We start from the raw sequence: 13,576 nt of genomic DNA on the forward strand, positions 1-13,576 counted from the left end.
CCATTCATTGTCTGAAAGGAAATGATATTACTATGCAATTTTAATTGTAGTGCTTCTCATTTAGTTTCCATTCATATTGGTGAGGCTGAAGTTTGTGTATCATAGACTGTGGTGTTCAATTACACTTTATGAAGAAAAGAAAAAAAAAAAAAGACGTGCCACATACAAACAGTGCAACCATACACGCCCACTGCTCAGAATAAATAGTTTTATTAAGTGATTACAGACCTGATCAATAGAAACATCACTACAATATCTGAAATTACAGGACCAACCATCTTCCAGCTTGAGAACTGTACATTCTTCAAGTGAGACACACCACTGCCTTTTCCTTCTGTCCTTACGCAGCAACTATAGGATCTCTAGTTGTACAAACAATGCAACCTATTTGCCACTTCAGTGCCATTAATCTAAAAGATTAGTTTCCAAGATAAACTGGCCAAAATAAAATCCACGTATGTAGTGCATCCTTCAATTATATTGCATGTTATTAGATAAACAACCTCAGATGCGCATGTTACGCACAACAAAGGGGCATTTTAAGCCTTTTCAGGTGCATTATAGCTTTTCCAGTGTCTGGACACAACATTGTAATTCTTGTCCTACAATGACCCCTTAAAGACCAGGTTTGTAAATTGCATTATGCTTATTTCAGATTTTAAATGTAATCTTTAAAAGTATGCCTTGAGGTTTGATGTTCCCTTTTCTTTCCTGGTTAATTTATTCCAGTTGCTGCTTTATGGTCACCTGGACATGCATTTCCAAGTCCATCCATCCTGAGCTAAAACTTTACACTGGTCTTTCAAGGGATAAAAGTAGATCTGATCCTAATTTGGACATTTCCAAACAGGCAGCAAAAGAAGACAAAATTAGCTAACCATCAGCTTTATTCTAACAACCAAAGTAAACAATGTAAACCAGATGTAGGAGCCGTCCCACCAGTGCTCATGTTTAGCGAGACGTCCATACCCCGTTCCTTCTGTGTAGCCATTCTGTGACCTTTTCAGAATTCCCTTACGGACCAAACAGTAAAGAACCAAGTACGGAAAGGTCCACCAGTCCTGTAAACATGAAGTCTTTGTTTTTTTGTTTTTGTTTTGCTCTGTGATTCACACCAAAAAAAAAAAAAAAGGGGAGAGGCAGACTGGGGTGGGATGATGAAAGGGCTTCTGATATCGTCTTCAGGATTCTTCACCGTCTACTGGAGATGTCGGGGTAGTTGGGGATGATGCTTCCATTTCTGATCTACTTGAAATCCGATCCAGTTCTGCCTGCACATCTGTTAAGCCATGCTTTTGCCCTGGAAGAAAAGTTGCAGCTATGTTATGCTGGAGTTCACAGGCATGATTTTCTAAAATGGAGAGCAAACAAACAAGTAATTTATTCCATGCATAGCGAACCACATCTTTAAATACAGCAGAGGATGCAGAAAAGCAGTTCAGGGTTATGTTAGGGTCTCCCTGAATTGAGCGCAATGAAATGAAAACTGCATACAGCACCATAAATAAAAATTGTACTCCTATTTAACAAATCATCATATTGCTCTGCTTCTGCTGTAAAAGATGAAGACTAATACAGTCACCAATTATATCAGGATTGGTGTTTGATAATCTAAAAGGTTTACATGCTTTAAGTTTACAAATCAAGACGTAATGCTTAAAATAAATAAATAAAATGAGAAATATTCTGCCTTCAGTTGTCTTAAATCACAATGATTTAAGATTTGGGTGTCTAAATATATACTTTTTCAATAAATGTAAACTGTGAATAATTAATGATATACAATGTATATAAAACCCTCTCTAAGGAAAGGAAAAGTGTCACCAGATAACAGAAGGGCAGCACCGCCATCTTGTGATGAATAATCAATCAGTAAAATGCAAATCAGGAAAGGGGATGTCAAATATTTGGTTACGGACAGCAAACATTAACATACTAACAGGCAAGATGGTCAATTCAACTTATACTAAACAAGTACAATGTGCATTATACAGCTTACAAATAGAAGTGATAAATTAGTGGGCAGCCAAAGAAGCATTTATTACCTCAGCCACACAGAAGAAGGCAAAAGAAACAAGACTTACAAGACAGGCAATGGTATGAAATTAATATACTGGAAAAAATAAAGGGCTCTGGTTGCATGATGGAGGAAATGCAAGAAGGAAAGTGGCACAAACACAGATCTTAACGGGGCCAGCACCCTGTAACTGCGACACACACAAGACGGATCAACATTAACACACGCACATTAAGCGTCAACACAAACGGTTGGAACAGGCTGCACGAAAACTCACAGACAGCCTCACGCAGTTATGAGATGTATACAAACCACAGATGGAAAAAGCTTTCTAATGAAACTCATGCTGCTTGAGTATAGAAATTCTAACTAGAAACGTATGCTTAAACTGGTTATATATAAGCAGCATGAACACATGCAATTTGATCATTATTCAAAGCGATGTGAATTACCCACTTTGAAGTTATGAGAGTTCTGAGTTGGGGGTGGGGGGACCATTAAATGAAAACAGAGAACATAACATCCATCAGTGAACACCATAAGGAATTTAAGTTGAATTGTTCCATACTTCAGAATAGGACTTAAAATGTTGAATCCCTTATAACCTATAACCATAGTTATTAGTGCCAAATGCAATGGTTATCTAAACTGCAACTGTATATTTTAATATGCATGTACAGCGTGCATATAAATAATGACAAAGACAAACTAATGCTATTTCTGATAGACACAACAAAAGTAACGGTGGGAAAGAAAGAACAAAACAAAGTCTCCTTAATCGAGTAACAGTTGAACACGATAATAATTCTACTAATAGACACCATACCAGTTTAGTTTTCATTTTGCGAACTACAATACTTTGTCCTCAATGCATATACAAGACAAAATAATTACTAAAGCCAGTGAGTGATACTTTCATTGCCTCTGGACTTTCTGCATGTCACTTTTTCTTCCAACCATTTCATATATGTGTGTGCGTTTACTGAAAATAGCCATACGATTGCATGACATACCTGATTTCTTTGCAGATCCAGGCATACTACCCCCACTCCCTGCTGCACTGTTGCCCCCAGTACCCGGGGAGCCAGTCTTCTTGCTCAGCAGGCTGTTGAAGAAGTTTGCTAAGACACCCTCACTTGTAGTTCCAGCTACAATTCCTAAAAAATAAATAGAAATCAATACAGATATAAAAACATCCCATACATATTTATAGGGTATATAATGTCACACAAAACATGCTGCAAGTTCAAGTTCAATCTCAATCATTCTGGAAAAAACTAAAAGAACATGAAAGCCATCTTGAAAATCCAAGATGCGGGGGAAAAAAAAAAAAAAAAAAAAAAAAACATGCATCCACCATGAACCATTTCATTTACACACCTTTCATATTGGGATCTATTTTCTTGGTACCTGCTGGAATTGGCATTACGTTGGCCACGTTTGTTGATCCGGAGCGGTTGGGTGTTCTAGGGGAACCCCCAGGACCTCTGTTGGAAGCATCCTAATTAAATCAGTAAAAAGAAACAGACCGAAAAATATAAGCAACACCCTCAGATTTAACAAACAAGTCTCCCCAAGCGTCTGCAAAAAGGGTCATCCATCAGTTAGAATTATCGATTTTGAAATTCAGCAGACTGGGAAACAACATGTACACAATAAAACGAGTTCGAACATGATTAACCCTTTGCCGAACCTTTAAGATAAATATAAGGCTGGACCTAGGTTTCAGGTTTGACTAGACTTATTTTGTCAGACTGTTCCATTTGTATGTATAATATTTAAGAGAAAGAAAGTATGCACTAGTTTGTTTACCCTTAAAGGAAAACATACTGACCACTGGTCTTCCAGCAGCAACTGGAGGCTGTTTTGATAGTAGAGACTGAAAAGGAAAAAGCGACACAGTCAGAAGGCAAAAAATACAAGATGGAGCCCAAGACGTGAATAAAAACAAACAGGACTTTCACCCTTCATTCTGTACCACTAAGGTGAATTCATCCATTTTGAATGACTAAACCACAAGGTCAAACATTACTTATTAGTTAAAGACCCAAGCCCATCAGTGGTTAATGCCTAAAAAAAATTGCCTTGTCAGGCGATTGCAATCTTAAATGTATTGAGCAAGGTTTCGGGAGGTAGGAACCATCTCTACACAGCTGAATTATTTTAAGTTTGGAGCAGTGGATCTCGCAAAACATTGGAAAACAAAGAGGGATTTGCAGACAAATTTACAACATGCATGTTGCATTTTGATTACTCTCATTTTTCAGAATTCCAACTTAATGGTTTCTGAGAGACTTCAAACTCCCACACATGGAAAGTAAAAACAAAATAATTATAAGTTTAAAGCCTACATGTAATTTTCAATCGGGGAAAAAAAAAAAAAAAACACATTCCATCCATTACGACAAAGCAGGTACCTGCTCAATTATAAAGACCTAGCACAAATCAAATATAACATTATTTCACTTTGATACAAAATATAGAACTATAATGTATTCAATAGTTTAAATAACAAGCAGGATCAGGATTATCAGCACTTATCTTACCTGCAGCTTTACGAGAAACACTTGATCATCTTCTGCTACAATTTCTTTTTCGTGTACGAACTGCAAAAACAATACATTCAGAGAAAGCCCTTTAAAATCCTAGATAAAATAGGTGACAACATGCATCTTTTTTTTAAATTTAACATACAAAAGTCTAATCACTCTCACAACTTACATGCTATCTCTAGAATGGTCTTACCTTTCTTACAGGTGGCTTAACTATAACATCTTCAAAGTTGTCCTCTGCTTTTACAGACTGAAAATTTTCGTGTAGGATTGCAATCTTTTTTTCATTGTCCCATCCTGCTGGACTGGAAAACATAATAGGGCGATCACTAAGCAGCAGAACAATTCTATTACAGTTCTTACAGTAGCACATTATACATCGAAATGTTTTAACACTAAAATAATAAACAAACAAAACAACAAAAACCAGATGACACTTACATAAATACTGCATCTTTTTCCACAACTTGAGCTGGTAAGTTGAAAGGGAATCCATATAATCTATGGACAAGGTATTTATATAATAAATCAAGATTTTTATTTTCTTTCATTGAAGTGTATAGAAGTGTTGCACCATCTGTTGAGCGAATGTCAAGGACACCATTACACAGGACACTTTAAAACATCAATGGCAAACGTCCCTTCATGAATGATCACTTAATATAAAACAATCATAAATCATAGAAGATGCATTAAATATACAATGGACACTGAAGCTGATAAAGACAGCACTTGGTAAGTACTATAACTACTACTACATCTATAACTGCTAGTCACACAATACATTAAATGACAGATTATTGAAAGGATACACTGTAAGCAAAACCGTCGGATATGTAACTGAATGAAGTCGAGGTGCTCATCTCTGTAGTCGTGTTCTTTTTCCAAGGTACTGATGGCATCGCACTGCAGAAGGTAGAAAAGTAATATTGCAAACACTTAGACAATGAAACCATTCATAAGGAGTCCTGAAATGTGCAATTTTACATTTCTATATGCAATGGCTAAACCTATGCTACTTCCTTTAAGGTAATAAGTGAGTTTAAGGTAAACTCAAATATTTCAGAATGCTGGTTGTAACATATTGCAAAGTACTGATCGCAGACTTGAAGCTAACAAAGGCTATTTGATGAAAGCAGAAGAATCGTGTCACATTAAATCAGATCCTTCATGACCGCCTCATAAGATGGCTTTTTGATGGAAGATTTCTCCCATGGAAGCTCTCTGTGATTACTACAGTATAGCACTATCACCTTTTCAGGGTGTGACAGTGAGTGTGTGTGGTCCCACCTTTGTGCAAACTACTACAACAGGAACACCGAGGTTGTGTGTAAGTGTATTCTCGCCCAGAGGCAAAACGATGCTCTCCTCATCACCGTCAGCCACAGATGGGTTTCTTCTCTGTGGAGATGCGGTGATCTCAGTTCCTGGCTCTGTATACTCCTGGAAATGTCTCACCACTGCAGCAAAAGGCAAAACAAAAACAAAAAAGAATTTACGGGACTACCTAATTAAACAGCTCCTCACTTACAATGACAAGAGGCAGTAAGGAACAAACTGAATTAAAACCCTGCTGAGAATGCAATAACTAAGATTTATAAATAGGAGTTATATCATCGATCCACTTAAAGCAGGGTTCTATTTAAACGGCTCATGTAAAGTTCAAAAGCGTTTACTTCGAGGTCATGGATTATTAATGTACTCTTGATAGGTGAAGGAAAACATCTTCCACTTACATTTCTGTTCCAAATCCCTCATCACCTCTGGTGGGATCCTTAATTTATCAATGTACTCTCTTAATACACTGGCCCATTTCTGCAAAGAGTCCAAGGCAGTCCAAGGTCTTGACATGTCCAATACCAGCAATGCTAAAGTATCTGACAAGTTGTCAGAAGACACAGCAAATTTCTGGAGGCCTTTATGGTACAGGTCACCATCCAAGATCCACACATTGCACCTGGTTTGATCTGAAGAAAATGATCAAAGTTCAACTTCACACATTTTACAAAATCTTCTATGAACATTGTGACCTTTTACATTTTTCACATATACCACCAGTGCACCTGTACAATTGATACACATCAGACTAAAACAGTGAACCGCATCAACTCTTCAAAAATGCAAAGAAAGCAGATGTATAGAAATAAGCTACATATAGAAAAGGGAGTAAACTTACTCCTTGCCTTAAAGGCATGATGGCACTGAGAAATAACTACATCTATCTACCCTTTGCAGATGGCAGGCCTAGAAGAGATTAAGGCCTTCAAATAAGAAAAAGGGCAAACAAGGTTGACTTTAGCAGTCATTTCAAACTTAGTTCGCCCCACAGAATATGACAAGAGAATCAAAAACCTTAAAAAAAGCACACTTAAACCTGGCACAGAGAATTTACATAAACACAGAATGGTTATTGCTTGCATTTGCCAAGTCATGAAGCTGTAAGTGATACACTGGGAACCTCAAAGACCCATTTATATACTGTGTGAGCCTGTTATCTTTATACAGTGTTTTTTACGTGTTAAACTGTTAAACTGATGCATTAACGTTTTTGGTACCTAATTTCAGGCAATACATTTGCATGGTTATTTTAGGTTTTTTTTGGAGAGAACAAAGCATGAACAGCAATTCAGGGCTGGGAAGTAAACTACTAATATACTCTAAGCTCCTGATCATTGATAACAAAACAACTAGTATGACCTGCTTGAGAACCATGGATTAAAGCTGCCTGCCAACACCGAGCACAGAATGAACTGAAGTGCACCGATATCATTTGCACTTACCATCAATGTCATCATCGTGCACATTGAAGTATAAGTATTCCAGTCCTCTCCCTTTCATATATTCTTCTATATTCTGGAGCTTGGCTACCAAAGTGGTTTTACCAGCCCCATCTTCACCTGGAGAAAACCAAGAGAAAGACAATGAATAAGAACTGAGATTCAGTGGAATATAAACAAGCAGATGCAGACCTGATTAGAGTGATAACAATCCAGGAGCAACTACCAAAGTTAAAAGAAATAATCTAAAGAAAATAGAACCAATGAAAGTGAATAGCACCAGAAGTCACAGATTTTACTGAGGACATTGTTTTCCTTTGCACACATGTCTTTATGGTTTTATTCATTATGTTCAATAGGTCAGAAAAGGAAGATGAGCAATTTCCCCTTAATAGCCCCTGGACAAGGGCATCTGGTAAGAAATAAATAATAAGATAAGAACACATTGTCCTAACCCCTATGTAGCTTTGATTTTAGTTTTGATTTTTACAAAATGTCCAAAACCAGATAACATGAATAACCTGGCACTGGCACACACACACAATCACTTTATATGTTAATGTTGTTAACAGTATAGATAAAAGTATAGATTTACACAGCATAAAGGGGATTTTTGATAATACTTTGATGCAAACAGAAAGGTTTCAGTTTAGCCACATCCACAAGACAGGGCATTATTATAATATTAGTATGGTATGTCATGAGATTACATCAGATGATAAACGCAAAGCACTGAGATCATATATAGACACCCAGGATGAGATAGTGGGTGAGACAGCTCTGCAGTATTAGGGAAGAAATGCATGATCTTGCAGCATTAAGACAGTCCAGCAGCTACACTGATTAACCAGGGATTACTTAGCAGTTGTAAAATATCTTGTCTGGATGTAAAAAGAAAGCATTTCCCTTTTTATGCATAATGCATGAATACCACAAAGATGGTGTCAGCAAATAGGAAACGCTGCACTGTGGTCTGGGAGGTGCCCTTAATAATGCGTGTTATTAATTAATTGTCGTAGCTTGTAATATTGGAGAAATAAAACCACATGAACAGATCTCTCTCCATCACAGTGCATATGAAGGGACCCTCCCAGATTGTGGCATTAAGACCTACCCGTTAGACGAGACAGTCAGACACTGGGCCAACCCAATAAACACATCTCATCTATAAACAAAAGACAATACTCACCCATAACCAGGACATTTTTCCCTGATGGCAATTTTGACCGAGAGTGCGTGGAAACCTCACTCAAAATAGAGGACCTGTGCGTGGATATTTACAGAGCATAAGATTAATAGCTGCCATTCAAAGTGATTGATTCATCATAAGCAAAGGTAACAAATCAGATCCGTGCATCACACACTTGTCTCTGCTCCCCCAAAACCTGCGTCTTGTCACACAAACGCCCTTCTAACAAAGCCGATCTCTGCACTCACCACAGGTTCTGTCCGTCATCATCATCGCCGTTGTGCATTTCCAAGGTGCTGGTATTTGCATTGGAGTTACTGGACACAGAGACAGACCTCCCCGCAGCGGCCATCTTTATAGGCTGACTACATTGACACCCGCCTCAGTACCCGGATGTTAACAGAGTCAGAAAGGGGGCGGGGCGGGGAGCTATTGTTGTGATGACGCGGTGTCTGGTGGGAAAGATGGGAAAGTGCTGTCTGTCTGTCTGTCTAAACCCAGCATACACTAGGGCACACGTTTCTTCAGAAAGGGGCTGAAATCATCGTTAGGGAAACTTATTCAGTTGTAAGGTAAGCATTGAAATGGATGACTCTTAAGTGATGCATTTATTATAACTGGATTGGAAGCATTAGGAAGGGCGTCATGTGAGCAAAACAAAGAGGTTGCAGATGTGAGTTCCCCAATCCTTGCACCGAAGAGCCCCAGTCCAGGAGGTTTCCCTGTCCTCTTTAAATCACTCACCCTCTCAAAAGTGAGAAATCATTAAAAATAAAGAAATAAACACCTCAGCAAAATATGTAACCTGTTCCTGGAGATAGGGAATACAAAAAAAATCCTCACAGTAGTTTATTAGTTACACATGATTAAATAAACTGTATAAACTAAAGAAAGAGCATCCTCTTGTGGTAATAAATACAATGTGTAACTATTATGGGCACAGTTATGAAAGCACAATTGTTTCACCAAGGAGTATTATCTTAATAAATTGAGTGGTTTTACTGATGTTTGTAATTGTATATATTATTACACAGGTCTGTGAAGTACAACATAGGAATATGATTATTAGGTCAATTGAATGGTGGCGATAAAACATCTTTAAGTCAATAACCCCTTTCCACAATCACCCCCCCCCCCAATACAGGGCAATGCAGAGTAGGTAATCAACCTAAGCAATGTGTGTTTGGGAAGACATTGCAGTGGATATCTAATACAAATATGATATTTTCTAAATGCACTTCATAGCCTAGTTTAATAAACTTTTACTAATGGCTTCCCTGTCTAATATTATTGAGCATCAGTAAAATACATAATTCGATCTGGCACCCTTTTATGGATTGTCTGGAATTGACAGAGCAGATTTGAATTGCAGCGACTCAGAAAACCTCTTGTGTCTACAATAACCTTAAACAGATGGTAAAATACAGGCAATTAAAACCCACCTCTCCTGACATATCTCTTTGGCAGAACGATATTCTGTGAATCCCCTGTGAGTTTAGGTATGACAGCTTAGGGTTGACTGCCTCTGATTTCAGCTAAACTTTTAGTTAGGAGAAAGGTAAAGATCTTTAATTAGGCATCATTTCAAGCATGTGTTTAATAAAATCTGATTGACTAAATGAAATGAAATCCGATTAAAACTGAGGAATATGCCATAGTTAGCCAGAACAGCTTTATGCTTTGGATGTAGGAACAATATATTATCCTACCACAGATCCCATACTCCTCTTCTCACCTATGCATTGATTTGCTCACCTACAACAATTATAAAGCAGCTACAATTTTCTCCCTTAAATAACTAAGCCATGAACGGTCACAAACTCTGTAACTTACAGCATTAATAGACATATGCAGAAATATGTTTCCTTCAATACTGCAATAATAACTCTATTCATAAACTAATTCTTGGTGTTTACCGCCAACTATTACTCAAATACTTGGATACAAACAGATGTATTAAAATAAAACAATAAGCCTGTGACTTATATAACAGAGGGGAGAAAGTCACTAGGAACCTACTCCTTGTGGGGCTGTTCTCTGATAAACTGGCCTTTTAAAAACTGAACACTTAAATTGTGCAGTCTTAATTGGCCCTTATCTCAATTAAAATGGAAATTGAAAGTTGCATTATAAAGTCTTTACAGAATAGGTGTTAAGTCATTAAGGTTAAAAAGATATAAGTGGTGTGCTAATAGATGGCACAAAAGGATAAACAGCTTATTCTCAGAAACATCCCAGGAGTGTGAATGCATGACCAGGCTTCTAAAACTGTCTAAAAATGACATCTTTGCACAAAATGCTCCTGCATCTGTGCGTTTCATCTATAATGTAAAGATGAGCAACAGTATCAGATTATACTATTCTTCACTTTAAAAAAATAATATAATAATATAACAATAATATAATCATAATAAATAAATAATAATAAAACCTAAAACACGGGATGGATAATTATGCCAAATGTATCACATCTAGAGGCAAAATTAACAATGTAGGCTATAGAAAATGAAAATATGTGTGAGTGTGTATGTTGGAGAGAGAGAGAGAGAGAGAGAGAGAGAGAGAGAGAGAGAGAGAGAAGATTACATTTCTACAATATCCATTCTTATAAACACTCAACCATGCAATTTGTGATGAACCACAAGGCATTCTGCCACAGCTGTGCCAAGCCCCTTCCAGCCCATACACGACTACATATACGCCTCTAGTAAAAGCATGCAGAATGGGCTTCAGCCATAGTACCTTAATGTGAAATTGTGCAGATACGGTATTTGGTCAGCTACAGGTATCTCTGGGGACCAGATTCTCCAGCAAAATCAGCACTGGGTACAATTGTGTCCTGTTAGCGCAGGTTATTCAGGTTCATCCGGCAAACCTGTTTTACAAGCCTGTATTCAATATGGATGCTGGATTCTATGTGGTTTCTTCTTTGAAATGAGATCGACTGAGATTTTCAGCGCCCTTCTTATATTGTTTTTCAGGTTAGGTCCCTAATACTCATGAGGAGTCTTGGGAACGTTGTAACCAGTTTGTTATTCAATATTTTGATTATAAATAGAGGATATGCTTGTTATTCAAAGTTCCCCCAATTCTGATATAATTCGATAAACTATTTTGTAAACATCTGAATAAAAACATACAATCAAATTTGGAGATGTGGAAGTTTTCATGTAATTGAAAAGCACATTAGTTATTTTAAAAATCACATAACTAATTTTTGGATTACATTAATTATGCTAGAAATATGATTACATATTCTTACTTTGAACTTTAAAGCATGCTGTGTTTTTATACTAGAAAATTGAGAAGTTTAATTAAACAGGAGAGATTTATTTTTGAGCAAGTCCGACTGAAACTGAAAGCACAAACTGAAAGCAGATTTGTATTAATTTTGTGCTGTGAAGGCAGTCTTCTTGAAAGAGGAAGGGCATCGTGTCTGGTACGTCTTATATTTATGAGAGTTTCAACTTCACCACTAATGTGACAGAACAACCACCAGTGCTTTAATGTTGGACCTGAGAGAAAGCGATTCCATGCATCAGCAAAGCCTCTTTACTTAACATACAGCTTTCCTCCAGAGAATTCCACTGAATTTTATATCTTTGAAGATCCCATCAACATCTGCCTCCCCTATTCTAAGAAATTCTCTTGAAATGAGCAGTAGGAACGCCACTTAATAAGTATGAAGAAGCAGTTACAGAAGTAACAAAGTTGTTAGAAGAGAGTAACACTGGACTAATATATTATCAAATACAAATGGTTCAAATGAAAAATTATACAGAGGCAATCAGCTGGCAGATAATGTATATCATATTAAATATTGAATTCATGTAATCTAGCCACTGTTAATCATAAAAATATAGTTGATATTTTATGGAGTGGTCATATTTGTAAAGTGGAAAAATGATTGATTTATTCAAGAAAGTGTGTTTTGCAAACCCACTGCAAAGGCAAATTCTATGAAATGGGTTTAATGAGATGTTTTCATGTAATGTACTGCATTGTGTCTTGTTTCTGCTCAGTAACACACCTATGCAATGTGGTTGTTTGTGCATAGTTCGTTCATCTTAAGTATTCATATTGAATGTGTAGTTATATCCAGTATAGTTTAGCATTACCGCCAGGACACTATTCAAATCGAAAAAGACAATCCAACTAAGTTTCAGAAAACCTTCAAATTGGTTATCTTGGTTTCTCCTTTAAGTTTTAATCTTAATAGTAATAGGAGTTTTTAGTTGGCAGATAAGTCCGTATAGCACTTCTTCACATTTTCATGACAAACGCATTGTCACTTGGCTCCTTGTTAATTATGATCACGCTACTATGAAAAATGTGTGGGAGTCTTTGAAAATTGAAGCTGATGAAGCCGTGAAATACCTAGCATTCAATGTGTGGATTCCAAAGATGTCTTATATATTTTAAATTACCTGGATTCTGTCACATACCATACTAATGTGCAATTTGCAGACCTTTTGATGTTTACTGAAGGTTTCTGTTGCAAAGTAATTGGATCTCGCAGTTATACTGCATGAAAAACACCCCCCTTTTTTTCTTTCATACTGAACTGTTATTGGTCGAAATCAATATCAATGAAACATTATGAAAAGCTTATATCTGGAACCATATATTTAGAATATATATCAATATATTAAAAACATATATTTTATTTTGTTCTTCCTAACTCTTAGTTAAATTAGAAGATAGTGTTAATTTATATGTTTTTTTTGTTTGCTACCCAACCATCTAATCTTTTTTGCCTGAATGATATTCCTAATGATAGACACCCTCGAACCTCAGGACCACATACTGTACCTCCATTACAATTGTTTACACAACACCAGTCTGCTCTACATTTACACTGCTGGCTTTCCCCCTAATTAAGGTCTGTCTGGGTTAACCCTGGGCAGCCCTGTCATACTTTAAAATGATTACTGCAAAATCCTAATGCATTCTGACTGAACATTACAGAAAAAGCACATGAATATGTCATGCACTTCCTCTGGGTTGTGATATAGACCACATGTAAGAACCCTAACTTCAT

General features: G+C 36.9%; 1 protein-coding gene across 3 annotated transcripts; it reads right to left on the reverse strand.

Annotated features, from left to right (window-relative positions):
• Positions 1–191: 191 nt before the first annotated feature.
• dync1li1 (dynein, cytoplasmic 1, light intermediate chain 1) lies at positions 192–8,923 on the reverse strand. Of its 3 annotated transcripts, XM_066691304.1 has the most exons (14): positions 8,784–8,923; positions 8,536–8,609; positions 7,350–7,466; positions 6,306–6,536; positions 5,860–6,029; positions 5,382–5,475; positions 5,011–5,146; positions 4,763–4,874; positions 4,564–4,623; positions 3,852–3,896; positions 3,398–3,518; positions 3,031–3,174; positions 2,474–2,491; positions 1,193–1,300 (listed from the first exon to the last, which is right to left on the reverse strand). In XM_066691304.1, the coding sequence occupies exons 1-13, from the start codon at positions 8,885–8,887 to the stop codon at positions 2,481–2,483; spliced, it is 1,419 nt and encodes a 472-aa protein (XP_066547401.1). In that variant the 5' UTR covers positions 8,888–8,923; the 3' UTR covers positions 1,193–1,300; positions 2,474–2,480. The 3 variants fall into 3 exon arrangements, with proteins under 3 accessions (XP_066547399.1, XP_066547400.1, XP_066547401.1); XM_066691302.1 differs by lacking the exon at positions 2,474–2,491 and having other exon boundaries at positions 192–1,300; positions 8,784–8,921; XM_066691303.1 differs by lacking the exon at positions 2,474–2,491 and having other exon boundaries at positions 192–1,300; positions 3,428–3,518; positions 8,784–8,920.
• Between the last annotated feature and the right edge of the window lie 4,653 nt (positions 8,924–13,576).

The sequence above is a fragment of the Amia ocellicauda genome, chromosome 18 (assembly GCF_036373705.1).
Source record: "Amia ocellicauda isolate fAmiCal2 chromosome 18, fAmiCal2.hap1, whole genome shotgun sequence".
NCBI lineage: Eukaryota > Metazoa > Chordata > Actinopteri > Amiiformes > Amiidae > Amia > Amia ocellicauda.

What these genes read in the sequence shown, in the direction of transcription:
- dync1li1 (XM_066691302.1), bottom strand. Translation starts at nt 8,887, where the DNA reads ATGGCCGCTGCGGGGAGGTCTGTCTCTGTGTCCAGTAACTCCAATGCA. An exon ending in GATGACGGACAGAACCTGTG is followed by an intron (nt 8,610 to 8,783) that starts GTGAGTGCAGAG and finishes ATCCACGCACAG; the next exon opens with GTCCTCTATTTTGAGTGAGG. An exon ending in AATAGATCCCAATATGAAAG is followed by an intron (nt 3,175 to 3,397) that starts GTGTGTAAATGA and finishes TTTATTTTTTAG; the next exon opens with GAATTGTAGCTGGAACTACA.